The sequence below is a fragment of the Mauremys reevesii genome, linkage group 2, assembly GCF_016161935.1.
Source record: "Mauremys reevesii isolate NIE-2019 linkage group 2, ASM1616193v1, whole genome shotgun sequence".
NCBI classification, from domain to species: domain Eukaryota; kingdom Metazoa; phylum Chordata; order Testudines; family Geoemydidae; genus Mauremys; species Mauremys reevesii.
This window is the reverse complement of record NC_052624.1, coordinates 166,809,536-166,828,014: the sequence shown is the minus strand read 5'-3', so window position 1 is coordinate 166,828,014 and position 18,479 is coordinate 166,809,536. Positions and strand designations below refer to the sequence as shown.

At 44.4% G+C, this 18,479-nt stretch overlaps 1 protein-coding gene across 7 annotated transcripts in view; it reads left to right on the top strand.

Moving 5' to 3' along the window:
- Positions 1–18,479, top strand: part of RNF152 (ring finger protein 152) — a 239,504-nt gene that overhangs the window by 99,365 nt on the left and 121,660 nt on the right. For 3 of the 7 annotated variants that reach the window (XM_039522040.1, XM_039522041.1, XM_039522042.1), the window contains exons 2-3: positions 377–414; positions 8,148–8,177. The exons of 2 other annotated variants lie outside the window; for them this stretch is intronic. In XM_039522040.1, coding sequence (XP_039377974.1) covers positions 377–414; positions 8,148–8,177 — 68 coding nt within the window. Of the gene's footprint in view, positions 1–376; positions 415–8,147; positions 8,183–18,479 lie in introns of those variants that run through there. 2 more of the 7 variants (XR_005593497.1, XR_005593499.1) reach the window with 2 other exon arrangements.

Here is an 18,479-nt window from a genome sequence, read left to right as displayed (position 1 = left end):
TGCTGTGGTCATCTTATCTGACTTCCAGTACAACACATGCCATGGGACTTCCCTAAATTGCTTCCTATGTGAATGAGGAAGAGGCATAGTAGTTCCAACTCCCATTCTAACTTTTCTTCTTCAGAGGCTCATAACTTTCTCAGGCAACCTACTTTGTTAATTTTTTCCACATTGGTCTTGGTCTATAGGCCATTTTTTTTCTTTTTTTGAGTGGTGGGTGGGAAATTCTAATCAAAATCAATTGACTTGTTCTGGATGTGCACATTAAAATAACCACCCTTCCCTGCTCAGAAGTATCAATCAGAAATGTTGTGCAGGCAAAATTCTAACTAAAAAATGGTAGGAATGATTTTTTCAAACTTGGATTGTTTTATAGAAGTAATTGACAGAGAGAACAAGCCCAGAAGTCTGATGGTAAGAGATTATAAAGCTCATGTTATTGTTTGAAACCTTGTGGAAAGCATAACCAAATTGGAAGGCAAGGAGCAGCAGCAGAAAGAGCAGAAGGTGCCGGACTCCAACACAAATTATTTAAATTCCACAAATGCCATGAAACTGCCTTAGATGCATGTCTTATTCCATACACAGAGCTGCATAGTACATATGTGCTAGACCTACATGGAACATGTTCAAGTACAATGTTAACTTGAAGAATATTGTAAATTGCTAGATGATATTATGTGACTTACAAGTATTTTTAATTTTATAATGCACAAAATATCAGGTTAGTCAAATCAATGGGAATGCATCAGGCCTATGACTTTTAATGAACAGCTAATTGCATCATTCCAACAGTCCAACTTTGATCAGTGTACATAAAAATTGCTTTAGAATTTTCACAAAGTTATGGAAAAAATCTTTCATCTGGCAGAAACCAAGACAAAACATAAATTATTAAAGTGGGTGATGTATCCTTGGGGCAGCCGGTGTAGGAAGCAATCACTTGAGGCCAGAGAGCAGACAGCTAACCAAAACCTCCATTTTATTTACAGAGACAGAGAGCTCACTCAGCCGGTTGAAACCAGCTGAACTATCCCTTAATAGTCTAACTCAGTTGCCATAATAACAAAACCCATGACAACCAAATACACAACATATTCCTCCCCCCCCTAATAAGAACATCCCCTAAATAAAACACACACTAAACTAGAGAAGGAGGGTAGACTGCCTCCATTCCCGGCTAAACCCTGGGGATTATTTTGCCCCATAACCGTGGGTTCGCCCTAACTAAAGATCCAGCCGATGAGGAGGCCTTCTGTCTCTAGGTGGATTACGGCAAACTTCTGGTGTTGTTGCACCCGAAAGTACTAGGGGCTCAGGGTCCGCAGCATGAATAGGTGAGGCGGTGGTATCAGCTCGTGCTGGGCAAAGGGTATCTCAGCTGCCGGCAGTAATGGAGGAGAACAGTCAGGAACAGGTGACTCATGATTCGGTGTCTCACCAGGAGGGTGAAGTCAGACCCTCAACTGCAGATGGGTCCTGAAGACTGGCATGACCTGGCAACAGCTGATCTACATGTCGCCGCCAGGTAAGATTCTCTGCAGTCCGGACTGTATAGGAAACAGGTCCTGTTTGAGTGATGACTGTGGCGGGACCCATTTAGCTCTGGAAGTATAATTCCGAGCCAAAACTGGCTGCCCTGGGCTAAAGGTTTTGCTCTGGGTGCCCGTCTGATGACTTGATATTGCTGCTGATGTTGCACAGTTTGTCTGGGTTCAGAAGGTTTCAGCAGATCAAAGCAAGTGCGCAGCTGTCGTCCCATCATTAGAAAGGCTGGGGAAGCCTGGATCGTAGCATGAGGTGTGTTTCTATAGGAAAGTAAGAAGGTATCCAGACGCTTTTGAATGGAGTGTTGTCCCTTTGCTGATTTCAAAGCGTTTTTCATTGTCTGCACAAATCTTTCAGCTAATCCGTTGGTGGACGGATGATATGGTGCTGATGTGATGTGGTGTATCCCATTTGCCTTCATAAAATTTTGAAACTCCTGAGAGACGAACTGCAGTCCGTTGTCGCTCACAAGTTGTTCTGGCAGACCAAAACGACTAAAGAGTCCTCGTAGTTTTTGGATAGTACTCTCTGCAGTAGTGGACTGCATTATAGAGACTTCTGGCCATTTAGAATGGGCATCTACTGCCACCAAGAACATGCTTCCTTCAAGCAAAGTCAACGTGAATACGTTGCCACGGGTTTTCAGGCCAGTCCCATGGGTGTAGGTGCCCACTGGGTGCATTTCTTACACCCTGACATGACATACAAGCTTTTGCCTTCTCTTCAATAGCACCGCCCAATCTAGGCCACCAAAAATAGCATTTCCTTCATGCGCACTATTCCACAGTGACCGGAATGTAGCTGTTCTAACATCTGTGATCTCAGGGTGGTGGAATAATGACACGCCTCCCCCACAACAAACAACCAGATTGGACCGATAACTCTGTCCGCCTGGACATGTAGGGAACAAGGTCGGGTGAGACCGGAGAGGTTTGTCGAGATTTTCCATGCATCACCAGGTCCATAACTTGGGATAATACTGGGTCAAGTTGCCTTCTTTATCTGAGCAGCAGTGATGGGTGTATTCTCTACCTGTTCAAAGTAGATGATTTCCTTTTGGGCACTATCTTGATGTTTGACCGGTAAAGGCAACCTTGAGAGGCCATCTGCATTGCCGTGCAGAGTGGATTTCCGATATTTGATTTCATATGTGTGTGCAGAAAGTATCAATGCCCAACGTTGCATACGACTAGCAGCTAATGGGGGAATGCCTGTGTAGGGTCCAAAAATTGATGTCAGAGGTCGATGGTCTGTAAGAAGAGTAAACTTTTGCCCAAACAGGTACTGATGAAACTTCCTAATTCCAAAAACAATTCCTAATGCCTCACGTTCGATTTGGGCGTAGTTAGTTTCTGCTTTGCTTAGAGTGTGTGAAGCAAAAGCAATAGGTCTTTCTTCTCCGAAGGCATAATGTGTGACACGACCGCTCCCACTCCATAAGGAAGCATCGCAGGCCAATTGCAGGGGTAAGGATGGATCAAAGTGCGTTAGAACTTCAGAATTTAACAATGCATCCTTAGCTTTGTTAAATGCAACATCACAGGCTTCAGTCCACTTCCAGGCCTTGTTCTGCCCAAGGAGCTCATGAAGTGGTTTTAGCAGTGTGGCTAACTGTGAGATGAACTTTCCATAATAGTTCAGTAGTCCTAGAAATGAGCGTAGCTGGCTTACATTTCGAGGTGGGGGAGCCTCCACAATAGCTTTAACTTTTGCAGGGGCCTTATGAAGACCTGCAGAATCGATGATGTGTCCCAAATATTCAACAGAGGGCTTGAAGAATTCACACTTGTCTTTGCGAACTTGTAGGCCATACTCTTCCAGTCTTTGTAGGGTAGCCTCTAAATTCTTTAAGTGATCCTCTTCATTTCTTCCAGTGACCAGGATATCATCCAGATAGCACTGAACTCCTGACAAGCCACACAAGATCTGGTCCATAGCCCTCTGGAACAGGGCGGAGTCGATGTGATTCGAAGGGTAGGCGACAGTATCGATAAAGCCCCTTATGAGTCACAATAGTCAACAGCTCTTGGGACTTTTCATCGACGTGCATCTGTAAATATGCTTGACTCAGATCAATCTTACTGAACTTTTGTCCCCCAGCCAGGCCTGCGAAGAGGTCATCGATGCGGGGAAGCGGGTATTGCTCTGCACACAACACTGGGTTGACAGTGACTTTAAAATCACCGCAAATCCGGAGAGAGCCATCTTTCTTCACTATTGGAACGATAGGAGTGGCCCATGAGCTATGGGTAACTGGTATTAGGACTCCATTGGTGACCAGGCGCTCCAGGTCTGCTTCAACTTTTGGCCTGATGGCATATGGCACAGTTCGGGCTTTCAGATATTTTGGTGGACTGCCAGGGTTAATGTTCAATGTCACAGTGATTCCCTTCATACTTCCCAAATCATCTCCAAAAACAGCAGCATGTTTCCTTAGTATAGGGGTTAGACTGGTTTCTTCTTTAGTCATCCGGTGCACTTCTGCCCAGTTCAGCTGAATCTTCCCAAGCCAAGACCTACCCATTAAGGCTGGGTAGTCACCTCTCACCACAAACAGTGGCAATTTAGCCGCCTGTCCATTGAGCTCCACCTTAACATCAATAGTGCCCAACATGGGCACAGCTTCACCTATATACGTCTTCAGAACAGTTTTTGTTGCCTTAAGCGGAAGATGCTGTAGCTTTTCCTTATACACAGTCTCCGGAACCAGTGAGACAGCTGCACCGGTGTCTAGTTCCATGCGTATAGGTTTGCCCTCCAATAAGGGGGTTACCCAGTATTCATGTGAGCCCGCTGCCAAAGACAAAACATGCAGTGGCACTTCCTCTTGTGAGGAGGTGTCACCTTGATCATCCTGGGTCTGCTCTAGGGTATGCAAGTTTCCTCTTTTTGTCGGCCAGACCACAGGCCTCTTTTTCTTTTGTTTACAGGCATACTCAATGTGTCCCTTTTTGCCACAGTGTCGACACACCAGGTCCTTACACCAGCATTCTGATGCCTGGTGACCCAGCTTACCACAGCGGTAACATTCTTGACTCTGCACCGTTTTGTGGGTCAGTTCTTGTGACACTTTTTGCATCCCCTAGGATGCACCGATGTATTGTGCCTCCTTGTAGCCAGTTCCATGGAGACAGCAATATCAACAGCCTTCTGTAATGTAAGCTGAGCCTCTGTCAGTAGGCGCTTCCGTATAGCTTCACTGCAGAGGCCACACACTAACCTGTCACGCAGGGCATCATTTAACATCTCTTTAAATTCACAGTGTTCTGCTAGCTTTTTTAAAATGGCTACAAATTGTACAACTGTTTCATCTTCCTTTTGGTCTCTTTTGTGGAACCTATATCTTTCAGCAATTACCAGTGGTTTTGGGGAGAGATGAGACCCCAGGATTTCCACAATGTCACTGTAAGATTTAGTCTCAGGCTTAACAGGGTGTAGTAAGCTGCGTAGCAGAGAATAGGTTTTAGCCCCTACAACAGTTAAGAATATTGGCACCTTCTTCGCTTCTGTAATGTCATTTGCAATACCAAAAAGCTCAAAACGCTCAGTATACACATGCCACTGCTCTGTATTCTCATCAAAAGGCTCCAGGGGCCTGGTCAGAGTAGCCATGATTTTTAGTTTCACTTTCACAGTCAGTGCAACAAGCAGCTTTTTTTTCTTTGTTTGGTCTTTACCTTGACTTCTACTTCCTTCTGTTACTGGAGCAGTACCAGGATCCCATCCTCGTCGCCAGTGTTGTATCCTTGGGGCAGCCGGTGTAGGAAGCAATCACTTGAGGCCAGAGAGCAGACAGCTAACCAAAACCTCCATTTTATTTACAGAGACAGAGAGCTCACTCAGCCGGTTGAAACCGGCTGAGCTATCCCTTAATAGTCTAACTCAGTTGCCATAGTAACAAAACCCATGACAACCAAATACACAACAGTGGGGGGAAGCATCTTGTAGAAAAATACCTCCTCTATAAATTCTTGTAGAAAAATACCTCCTCTATAAATTCTGGGCTATAATATCAAAAGCATTTTAAAAGCAAATAAAAAATGTTGCTTCTGCAAATGTGGATACCTAAATATTAATCAAAGCTTAGCTGCAATCCTGCTGAAATACATAACAAGATTTCCTAGTTGTTACTCACTATAATTCTGACAGTTGTAATGAAATGCTGATCTAAACTGTGCTTGTGAATGACTTTGGAGTCTGGATCAGGTGTTGCCTTCCTTAAAAGTCAATATGTAGGCTGTCAACCAATTTCTTTCGATTTGGCAGTGCAAGTTGTCTATAAATTGTGCTCGGCTGAAAATATCAGAGCCAATGTGAATTTAAGACAATATGTGTGCTTCCTGCTTTCCCACTCTGCCACCCGAAGAAGAGAAGCTGCTATGGAGTCTAACTTATGCTGCCTTCCTTGGCCCCAGCAATGAGGGTGAGAGTCTAATTTAGAAAGACATAGTGTTTGAACTTTGGAATTTTCACCGTAAAGTAAATGGAAAGGTCATAGATAATGGCCATTAATTAACTATGGGCTCCAGATAGTAATAGCACATTTGCTGTGATGGAAATGCCATTTAAACTAAATTCTTTCCATAGCAGAACTAAAATCAGAGCAAAGTGTATAAAATGTATATATTTAAGCCCTGAAACCCTATCTGGTGATTATGTAAAGACTTCAGACCCCTTCCTGATTCACCATGTGTGCTGTCCATCCCTGGAGTGGTATTTATCTCTATTATATAGTATCAGAGGGGTAGCCATGTTAGTATGGATCTGTAAAAAGTGACAGAGTCCTGTGGCATCTTATAGACTAACAGACGTATTGGAGCATAAGCTTTCGTGATCTGACGAAGTGGGTATTCACCCACAAAAGCTCATGCTCCAATACGTCTGTTAAGGTACCACAAGACTCTTTGCTTTATTATATAGGTATTGCCAGGCCCCTAGAGCATGAGGAAGGGAAGAAAACCCTCCACCACCACAAAAGCAAGCACCATTCATTTTTACTGCTATAGTTAAGGGAGCATATAGGCATGACAAGAATTAGAAATTTGTTGAATGGCAAATCTTTAGCCTTTCAGTGGTTGGGTGACACCCTCTGCTTTTCCTCCTGATTGGAAAAAACTTCCCCTTGCAATCTATTTCTACCCCTCCCCCAATCTTATTCCATTTTAAAGTGTGTTCACATATAATGAAATACATGTATAATTCAGTTATGGAAGCTCTGCTGCTCAGGCATTTCAGAAGTTGAGAAGCACCTATTTAAATATACTGCAGTCGCTCATATCTTTCAATTGCACACATTCTGCAGGCACTGCAGAATGTCTACTTTTTTCAGGGCTTATGTGGGATTCTTTAGTAAACATATCAGGTTCCCAATGCTCTAAGACATTGGATCCCCTACACAGGCTCAAACACAAACCCAAATAAATCAACATTTGCATATCTCCATGTTTAAAAATGTGCGGCTTAGATTGTAGGACATTGCATATTTTGAAACTAGGGATTAAACATTTTCTTGACCTGAGAATGCCTTTTGAAGAGGTTTGCTCACTTAGCACAGACACCCTGCCCCCAAGAGGTGCTAACTTATTACTTGTATTACCATAGTGAATAGGAGCCCTAATCATAGTCTGTGCTAGATGCTGTGCACATATTAATAGACTTAAGCTACCTGTTTGATAGCTTACTTTTATAGCCATTGTGCTATGTACTATCCAAATATAGAGAAAAGGAAATAAATTGTCCCCATTTTACAGATGGGAGGGGCAGGGGGAAAAGCTGCAGTGTGATTTGCCTAAGATTAGGTAGAAAATTTAGGACAGGGTAGGGAACTGAACCCACCTCTCCAAATTTCAACTCTACTGCTTTAACCATATAGCTGTCTTTCTAGTCTTGAAATGATTGGGATGAAAACAATCTATTAGATTACCTAGTCCAGTGTCCTGGCAATGCAGGTCACTGTCAGATACACATGAAATGTTAGCCCCTACAAGGAGCAAAACGTGTACTATGTATGGGGGGCTTTTATTTCAGTTTAAGAAAGAAAAACAACAAAGAAAGAAAGTTAATAAAATTCCAAGGGGAGAGAGCAGCCTGTGCCTTCCATTCTGTAAACTGCTCCATCATCAGTTTCTACACAGTTCTACGCCTAATAGACAAGCAGGCAGACCTCTTACAGTTAAAGACAAATATATGACTATCATCCAATTTCACTGGTAATTTAGATCATTTTTCCTGTACAAAGTACCTCTCAGACACACTTGTTTCATGAGATTTACCACTTATCAGTACTGCAGCCAAGATTTTCGTCGTGTACTCTTCACGACCCAGACACAGCTGTTAATTAGGAATTTGGTGGCTCTGGCATGGCTGCTAGGTTAATAGACTCGTAGAAAGGTAGGGCTGGAAGGGACCTCGAGAGGTCATCTAATCCAGCTCCCTGCACTAAGGCAGGACTATGTATACTTAGATCATCCTTGACAGATATTTCTCTAACCTATTCTTAAAAACTTCCAGTGATGGGGATTCCACAACCTCCCTTGGAAGCCTATCCTTGTAGTTAGAAAGCTTTTCCTAATATCTAACCTATGACTCCTTTTCTGCAGATTAAGCCCATTACTTCATATCCACAGAAGGTAAGGCAAGGAGAACAATTGATCACCGTCCTCTTTATAACAACTCCTAGCACCAACTCAGAGCAGCACCAGACCCTACCAGAACAACAGATGCAAAACCTGGAGACATATCTCCACCGCTACTATGATTAACAGCCCTCGTAACACACCTTTCAAGATTTATGGGTCCCACACATGCCTATTACAACATGCGCTCTGGATGCAGTACACCATTAAATGCCCCAATAAATACTATGTTGGTGAAACTAGACAATTACTCTGCTCTCGAATGAATTCACACAGGGGAATGGTAAAAGACAAAAACACCCTATCACCTGTGGGTGAACACTTTTTCACAAAGTGATTACTTTATATCTGGCCTATCAGTCCTCATCCTCACGACACTTTCAAAAGATGAGCCTGGGAGCTTAAATTCATAACTTTGCTAGAAACTAAAAATCATGGTCCCCTGTTTGTCCCAGGATATTAGAGAGACAAGGTGGCTTATTACAACAACCTGTAACCAGTTGTAATAACAACCTGTAACCAGACTACAGGGATGTTAATTGTCCACTTCACCTTGAATGAGGCTTTGAAATATATGCTCAACTACCTGTTCCACCTTGTATTTAGCTGTGACACTCTGAGTACATTTTCCAGACCAGAAAGAAGAGCTCCGTGTAAACTCAAAAGCTTCTCTCTCTCACCATGAAAGTTGGTTCACTTTGTCTCTCTAATATCCTGGGACCAACATGGCTACAACACTGCATACAACTATTCTTTTGTACTCCTCCTTAGCAATTCATCCATGTTCCCACTTTTTTTTAGGATACCTTTCTGATTTTCCAGGTCATTAAAGAGTTCCTTACTATTTCTTACCTTCACATTGGAATAGTTTGCAGTTGTGCCTTTAATATTGTCTTCTTGAGAAGCTGCCAGCTGTTCTGCAACTCTCTTAGATTTCCTTCCCTACCGGTTCTCTGCGTTTGTTAAACTCTGCTTTTTAAGTCCATTGTCTATATTCTGCTGCTCTCACGCCTTCCTTTCCTTAGAATCATGAACTCTATAATTTTATGATGACTTCAACCTAAACTGCCTTCCACCTTCACCTTTATAACCCATTCCTCTCTGTTGGTCAGAATCAAGTCTAAAATGGCCGAGTCCCCTGCTACTTTCTCCACTTGGAGACAACTTTTTGTTTCAGCAGCACATTCCAAGAACTTATATTTTGCCACTCTACTTTTCCAACAGATATCTGTATAGTTAGAGTCCCCCATTATTACCAGTCTTGTGTTTTGGATATTTTTGTTATTTTTTCTCAAAATGCTTTATCCACCTCCTCTTCCTGATTTGGTAGTCTAGAATAGACCCCTGCCATGGCATCATCCTATAGTTTTCCCCGTTTTATCTTTACCCAGGGACTTTGAACTGGTCTGCCTCCTGCCTCCTTCTACGCTTCAGAACACGTGTACTGTATATATTCCTTCTGCAACATCTCCCCACTTCTTACTCTGCCTATCCTTCCTGCACAAGCTATATTCCTCTCTACCCATATTCCAGTCATGACACTTATCCCCCCTGAGTCTCTGTGAAGCCAATTGTCATAACTGAGCTTATCTACTAATACTTCCTTTTTATTCCCCATACTCTTCCAGTGATTTTTCCCTCTTATTGCTTCTATGACCCTATGATTCCACTGCTCCTCCACCAACATCTATCCCTCTGTTAAGTTCACCTTATTTATGCTTACCTCTGTGATTTAGTCACCTGCCTGCTTTGAACTTAGTTTAAAGCCCTCCTCACTAGGTTGGCAAGTCAGCGTGCGAAGATGCATCTCCACTTCTTGATCAGGTGGGCCTCTCTTTCGTTCCCAAACCAGAATCCCATGGCCAAGGAAGCCAAAGCCCTCCCATCGACACATCTGCCCAGCCATTCATTCATCTGCATTTAAGCCAGCAGAATGTTTCCCGAAGTGCACAGGGACATCAGGCTGTTGTTGGGTGCATTTCACTTTCCCATTAATTATGCAGTCTAATCTAATACCTTCATTGTTTAATCAGTGATTTATCTGCAGAGAAGTTTCCTTAATAGAAAAGGAATAAAATGCTGATTTGTTGTAATCCTGCTACTTTAACAGTTGTTTTGCCTTTGGCCATTTCCATTTATACCCGAGCTCACCCATCTACGACCGTATCTATATTTAGAATTCTGCTAAGCTAGCTGTATGTTAAATTTAAAAAAAAATCCTTTTAATTAGACATATGTCCCTGGTGCTGATAATACTGCCAGGCTGAGTTTTCTGTATGACACTGGGAGGTGAATGACACTGGCACTGCCTTGCTTGCCATTTTCCATTGGGTGAGGTTTTTGTTGGGTTTGTTCAGTATGTAATATTGAGGTGGTTTTCAGCATGTCATTTCAAAGTGAATCAAATGAAATAGGATTTCTTGCTTTGTTTAAGTGCCATTTGAGAAAAAATATCCCTTTGCGGTAGGGAAATGACTAACCTGAATAATTAATTTAAAAAATGGTTAGTTATTTGCAGACAGCAAGAGAAGCTGTGCACTAGGATAAGTACTCAAGGCATTTTTTTTAAATGTAAAAGTCACATTTATGAAAACAATAAATATTTTGTTCATCACATCACAGTGCAAGGTTACATAAGCTCTGATCCTGCAATGTCACAGTGTTGCCATCTCTCAGGAATTTATTCACGTCTCATGCTATTTGATATTTTCTTAAAGCCCCAGCTCATAATTTTTGAATGTTTGGGGGTGGCAAACCTATAAAGAGGTCCAAGAATCCAGATCCCTTCACCCTCAGAGCTTCATTGACTCCTGCAGTGATCTGCAGAGGGGTCTGCCTATCAGTGTTTTTGTTTTTGTTTTGTTTAAATATACAAATTTCAGAGTTACATTATGCTGGTAGGGTCACACAGGTTCCTAAAATAATACAGGTGACTTTCATTTTCTGTTTTATAGACATTCGATCATCATAATAAAACCTCCCTCAGAAGACAGTTAGCAGTCAGATCTCAATGAGGAGTTAGGGGACATGAAAGTAGTTTTTTGTAAAGTTTTGATGGTTACTAAGCTACAACCAACACAAATGCACATGCTTCCAAGTAAACCTGTTTGAAATACAGTAAAATATGAAAAACTGTAGGTACCACAAAGTAGGTTTTCCAAAGCACGTAAATTTGTAATTAGTGGGAAGAATAGTTACTTATTTACTTCAGACTGAATTGTGTTAAATGAAATGCTACTGAGCAGGTAGGTTGGGGTGCTCCTTGGTTCTGTTCCTGTCTTTGCCACTGATTGTTGTATGACCCTGGGCAAATTACTCAGCTGATAATTGGAGATGATCTAGTAGTCAGGGAGCTAACCTGGGACTTCAGAGATTTAGATTCAGTTCCCTACTTTGCCACAGACTTCTAGGATCACCTTGGGGCAGTCACTTAGCCTCTCCATCTTTGTTCCCTATCTATAAAATTGCATAAATATACCCTACTTTATAGGGGTGTTGTGCCGATAAATACTTTAAAGATTGGAGATGCTGAGATATTCTGGTAATAGGAGTTAGACAGGTTCAGTCAGGCTTGTAACTTTCAGCACAGGAGTAGTCTCATAGAGTTCAGTGGGATTACTCCTGTGCTGAAAGTTACATACATGCCTAAGTACTTAGCTGAAATGGGATCTTGAAGACTGTACCTCAGTATCCCCACACAGGGGTGCTGTGAAGTTTAATGTTTGTGAAAGGATCTTGGACTAAAGTCCTTCAGGGAATTACTACTGTACATAAATGTACTACTAGAACTTTTTGCAGGTGTACAGAATTTGGAATTCTGAGGTAGCTGCTCCCTTCTTCCCCTCCCCCATCTTCATCTCTTCTTCCTCTCCCCTGGCCCTCTGCTGTCCTATGAACAGCACATGGCTGAGTGTTTGGACTGTACTGTCAGAGCTCAGTGGATATTGCAATGCAGTGGGGAGGTGCACAGACAGACTGAAGGATATATTTTGTTCTTGCTCTGGACCAGCTATGCACTATATCATTTAAAGGTGCCATTACTGTCCTGCAGCTGACTCAAGGAATCCCTCAGCGCATATACAAGGTAGAATTACTGTAAATGGCCCTGTGTTGTTCCCCTTGAAACCTTCAGGTAATGGGCAAGGTTGAGGGTGGGAGAGGGTAAATTGAGGGGCAAGCGATGTCAAGTAGTAATGCATGCAGCTATGAGGATTATGAGCTGCCATTAAGTTAGAGGAGCTGAAAACATCTTTCTACCTTTACTAAGTATCCAGTTTTCAATGGGAACGCCTGGCTGAAAAAGGGACCCTGGTGGATCCAGTCAGCACCGCCGATTGGGTTGTTAAATTCCTGTCAGTGGTGCTGCAGGGCTAAGGCAGTCTAGTCCCTACCTGTCCTGGCACTGCTGTAGCCTGACCCAAAGTTGGGTATATATAATTGTAACTTGAGGATACACTGGTTCTTGTCCCAAGATTTCCCAGTAAGATTATTGTAAAATTTGTAAAATTATCATAAAATTTGGCAACCCCAATGTGCACAGGTGCAACACGCACGCCATAGGAGATATATATATATATATATATATATATATATATATTACTAATTTAGCAAAGATTATACACACACTTAAACTCAGCAAGGCAGATGGAGACAATACAGAAAGTACATTTGGACATCCATACTTACACCCTTATCTTTCTTAACCTACTTAACCATTATCTTACATACTTAACTGTGATCTTTCATACTTAATCATTATCTTTCTCCTCACCGTCATCGTCCTCATCTTCCCCAGTGGCCATCATTCTGGCCCCTCCCAAGGTCTACATCTCTCCAACCTATATGCTGCCTCTGGGATGTTACCCCCACATTCCAAATCCCTCAGCCCCACCCCCAGCCTGGAGCTTCCTCCTACACCCTGAATCCCTCATCCCCAGCCCCACCCCAGATCCTACAACCCTAGCTGGAGTCTCATGCACCCCAACTCCCTGCCCCAGCCTGGAGCCCCCTCCCGCACCCTGAACCCCTCATTTCTGGCTCCACCCCAGAGCCCACACCCCAAGTTAATCCTCACCCCCTACCGCACCCCAACCCCCTGCCCCAGGTAAGTGAAAGTCAGCAAGGGTAGGGGAGAGCAAGCCACCGAGGGAGGGGGAATGTAGTGAGTGGGGGGCGGAGGGGCTCAGGGAAGGGGCGGGGCTAGGGTATTCAGTTTTGTGCGATTAGAAAGTTGACAACCCTACCTCTAACTGCTCTGATGTCCTGCAAGTGAATCTGATTCATTATGGCCTTGCAACCCCTTTGGGCCAGCTAGACTATCTCAGGAATACCCCGATGCAGAGGACCTCTAGCCCCTAGGATAGAGCCCCTGTATGGTCTGTGGCATAGGGTCTGTGGTTGGCTGGGGTGGAAGTAGGGTGGAGGCAGGTGGGCCCAGACTGTAGGGTTGCCAGGTGTCCAGTTTTTGACCGGAAAGTCCAGTCGAAAAGGGACCCTGGCAGTGTCCAGTGAGATGTACTGAAAGTCTGGTTACTGCGGGCAGGGCAAGGGAGGGAAGTGGCAGCCTATTGCCCAGCCCTGAAACAGCAGCTCCCACAGCAGCACACATGCACCGGCTCCAGCAGCCCCTTTGAGGGGCACAGTTTGCAGGGCTGCGGCGGAGGACAGAGTGCAGGGGCCCATGGCAAGCAAGGTTAGGGGCTCCCAGCAAGCATGGAACATTCCCCGGGAGGGAAGGAACATGAGCTGCCCTGCCAGCCGGCGTGTCCACCAGCCGCACTCTCAGGCAGCTCGGAGGTGGGGAGGGCTCAAGCAGGCAGGAAGAGGGCTGCTGGGAAGGCAGCGCATAGAGAGGCAGGAGGCTGTCATGCAGGAGGGCCCTGTCCTAGCTCCCCAGCAGGGCTGCCTGGCTACTCCCATGTGGCCTCAGTGCTTTTCTGACCTGCACTCCCAGGTGGCCTGCTGGGGTCTGCAAGTTCCTTGGGGCTGTTCACACTGGAGGTGAAGGGGGAGAGGAGTGAGCATGGGGCAGGGCCTGGGGGAAAGAGGTGAAGTGGTGGTGGGATTTGGGGGGAAGAAGTGGAGCAGGAGCAGGGCCTCAGGGGGCAAAAGGGAGGGTGGTGGTGGGGGTCCAGTTTTCACAAATTAGAAAGCTGACCACCATAGCACAGAGCAGAAGGAAAGGGCGTGGCTAACCTGTGCCCTGGGAATTCTGCACCCATGTGAAGCCTCTGGCCATTGATGAAGAGTGCAAATTAGGGTCATTGTAAGTCTTCACTTACCTGTGCTGGGAGATTAAATGAACCTCTGCTAGGAGGAGATACCAGTCACCGCCGGCATTTAGGCGGAGGGAGCTGGGGCAGGGGAGCACGGGGAGGGCCACCTGCAGCAAGTAAGGGTGGGGGCCGCAAGCCTGGGAGGCGGGAGAAGTGAAGCAGCCACGGCATGCTCGGGGAGGAGGTGGGGCAGGGGTGAGCTCCGGTGGGGGTGCCTCAGGACGGAGGGTGGGGTGGGGAGCTGCCGTGGGGTCACTTCAGGGCGGGGGCTTGAGGATGGGGGAGGGCGCAAAGTGGAAGTTTCGCCTAGGGTGCGAAACATCCTTGCACCGGCCCTGGGTGGGCCAAAGGTGGCTCGGGTGGGCCGGGGCTTGGGTGGGTGGGCTGGGACTCGTGGCAGGGGGCTGGAGCTCGGGAGTGGCTCAGCCGGGGCTCCAGCTGCGGTGTTGGGCCCGGGGCTCCTCTGGCTGGGGCAAGAGAGGGCGGGGGGAAGAAGGGGCAGGGTAGGGTTGGGGCCTCAGGCCGAAGGAGCGGGGCTTGCCTCCCCAAACAAGGGGCTCATGTTTCGTCCCTACTTGCAGAAGCTTAGCTAAGCCAGCAATGGAAACACTGGTGCACAAATAAAGGCATTTGGGAAGTAGACCATATTATAACAAATAGCTCATGTATTTGACCAGCTAGCATGGTGTTTACATTAAAATCTCTTGTTCAGGATAGCTGAGAGTAAATGAGAGTATCCTATCGTTCGAGTGCCAAAACTAGTTATAAGAGCATAAAATATAATTTAACAGGTGGTTGGAAAATGGCCCTTCATGTTTAAAGTCACCTTTGAGATAGGCAGACTTCACTTCTTAAAAGGACTGATCTTCTACGTCCTCCTGAATCCTGATCTTTTATGCCAGCAGTAAATTTGACCTAAGGAAGAAAGAGAAATAAGAATATTTTGGGTGTGTTTTAATCAGCTTTGTTATGGTGACATCTTCTGCCTCTGCTGTGTGCAACCAAACAAAGGCGTTGTTATCCTCTCAGCGAGAGCTGTGTTTATAGGCTGGGACACTGAGCTCCCCTTCCTGCCAGTACTGTATCTGGGTGTTCTTCCATCTAACCAAAAAACAAAAGTCTGGCTAAAATGATTAACGAAAATAAAGCTATTATTGTTTTCTTACATTATTCATACCATGAATATGGGGAGACAGAAAACAGAGCCAAGCTCTTGTTGACCTCCACATCAAGTAACTTTTGTTTTTGCACTCATTAAATTTACACTAATTTTTTTTTAAAAGGAGGGTCATTCTCCTGCTGGGGAAAATCAGATCTATCTTTCAGGAAAACAAGGTCTCAATGTTATGGCCAACAAGTCAGTGACGGGGCTCTGACTATGCCTGGGTCTTAGAAACATAAACAAGGCCATGATTTCAGACTGTTAGCTGCCCACGGCAAAAGAATTAGCAGTACAATGCTATCGCTTCAAGGTATTCACTGAATTTCACCTCCACTAGAGATCTGTCTAGATTCTTTTAGCAGTTCTAGCTTTCCTGACTCATCTGAACTTGTTTCATGTCAAGAGGATGCTATTTATTTGCAGTCTAACCTGCATCCAATACTTAGTGCTTAGTGGAATATCTGGAGATATCTGGATCATATTGTTCACGATGACCCCGCTTTGGAAACCATACTACTAAGTATCTACTACATGCTAAACTACCTAATGCCATTTACAGACTTTAACACTGGACAAACGTCTGTTTTTCTGTGTAAGCCTTGTAAGTTGCTATTTGTTTGGTTCTGTCATTTAACCACCATAGTCCAACAGAACAGCTACCAGTCTTCCACAGAGGCAAAGAACTGGCTTCCTATTGTGATGAATGGTGCATATCCACAATGGTGCATATCCCTTTGCAATAAAGGAAAGGCAACTTATTTGCCCTCATTCCTCCCTCTCCCTGTGACTATACAGAAGGAAGCTGCCAAGAAATCTGGTAGGAGTGATAAAGCTTTGGGTGCCTTGATGTGGAGAAGTAGCCTTCTATTTATTATGGTCTGTTAAACATAGTAAAGATGGAAAGAATCGATCAGTTGAGTTATCTGTTCTGAAAGAGATCCAATCAATGAATTGGAAATAGGAACATCTTTTCCTAATCATCACACCTTCTGAAGAAATACTGTACTTCGCTTCTTTTAGTGTTTACTCTACAACATTCTGCATAAGAGAGTAGAGTTGTACTGGACGAGCCCGGAGAAAGATGGAATAGCAATTCTAGAAGTTCATATGGTGTCTGCCCTGGTCCTCTCCCACTACACCCAATATGATCCCATGACAATTACTACCACTGTTCCCAGGCTGGTCATTGACACATCCTCTCATAAATCCACAGTGGTGTTACAATATTAATCTCATCCTTTGCTCACACAGTTGGGTTCCTGGTTAGGTGTCCATCTGGGACCATCACTTCATTGCTCAGTGCTGGGTTTAAAAAAAGTGCTTTTTATTATTACTGGTTTTGCTGCTCCAGCATGCAATGATTCCTAGATCATCATAATCCAGTACAGTATTGCGTAATCCTTTTGTTTGTTAGCTCTAAATGCAGCCCCTATTTCACGGCTGCTCTCTAACAGCAACACCTTCCTATCTTTCTTGCTGCCTAAGTCTGTTCTTAGCACACACTCAAGGCAAGAGAGTTCCTTCTCCTTTCATTTATAAGGCACACTACATTTAATGACAGGTTTCAGAGTAGCAGCCGTGTTAGTCTGTATCCGCAAAAAGAACAGGAGTACTTGTGGCACCTTAGAGACTAACAAATTTATTTGAGCATAAGCTTTTGTAGGCTACAGCATACAAGTAATGAGGCATAAAAGTCAGAAACAGTTATAGGAAAAATAAAGCTAAAACATTTGCTGATGCCTAACTTACACACTATATCAGATTTAGGCAAAACTTCTCACCACATGCGTTCAGCAGTCTTACTGACCAAACTCGGTAGGTCAGGACCCCCACCCCCCAAAGTCCAACAATTGCTTCCTTTTTCTCTTCATGTGCAGTGAATGAGATGGATAGGGAGAGAGGGGGCCTGCCTAGGACTGTTTGTCCCTCCTTTTTATAATTTCAGTCCCCCTCTTGAAAAACATTTCCAGCACTAGGTGATTATAGGGGTGAAATCCCAGCCCCATTAAAGTCAATGGGAGTTCTGCCCTTGATTTCAGTGAGGTCAGGATTTCAACATAGATATCTTTCCAAGATATCAGATTACGATATGAACTTCCTGTAGACATCAATGCCATATACACTTAACTCACCCTGTTTTCTTTTTTTCAATCCCTTTACTAGAGTAAAGGCTTACAATGAAAATGTTGCAGTGCATGTCAGAGTTCTTGAGTTCATTCGCACCAGAGTGCTGTGGATCACTAGGATTCAAATGGAGCTGGAGAAATTTTCCTGTATCCAATACACCTCTAGTTGTGCACGACTTCCCCCACATCAGAGGCTTATGTGCTGCTGGAGAGACTTAGCAGGAAAAAAACAAAACATCAAGGTCCCTTCCTCATGTGTGAATAGTAAGAAAGTAAAATTATAGGAAAGTAAACAGACACTCTCCCCTGGTCTAGGAGTCAGTCCGGTCTCGTGAGCTGGGGTGTGCAGCTTGGCCTTCCCATGTATATTCTCCTCCCAAGCAGCTACTCTGTTAATACTTCTGAGTGTCAGTATACGTGCAGGGGAGAGCTGAGCTGGAGTTAATCCCTTGTTTACTGGGGACCAGGTAATACAACTGCACCCTGTCACAAGGTGTTGCTGCTGCTGTTTCAACATGAGCTTTTATATTTTGTGACAGACCCAGGCCAGTGGGGTACAGGAGTCTGGTAGAGGGCAAATATACTGGTCACTGGATGAGTAGTTTTCTGTTCCCTGAGTGACCAGAGCAGGGGCTGCACTAGAGTCATCAGGAACCTGCTAGAGCCAATTAAGGCAGCCAGGCTGATTAGAACACCTGCAGCCAATCAAGACAGGCGAATCAGGGCACCTGGG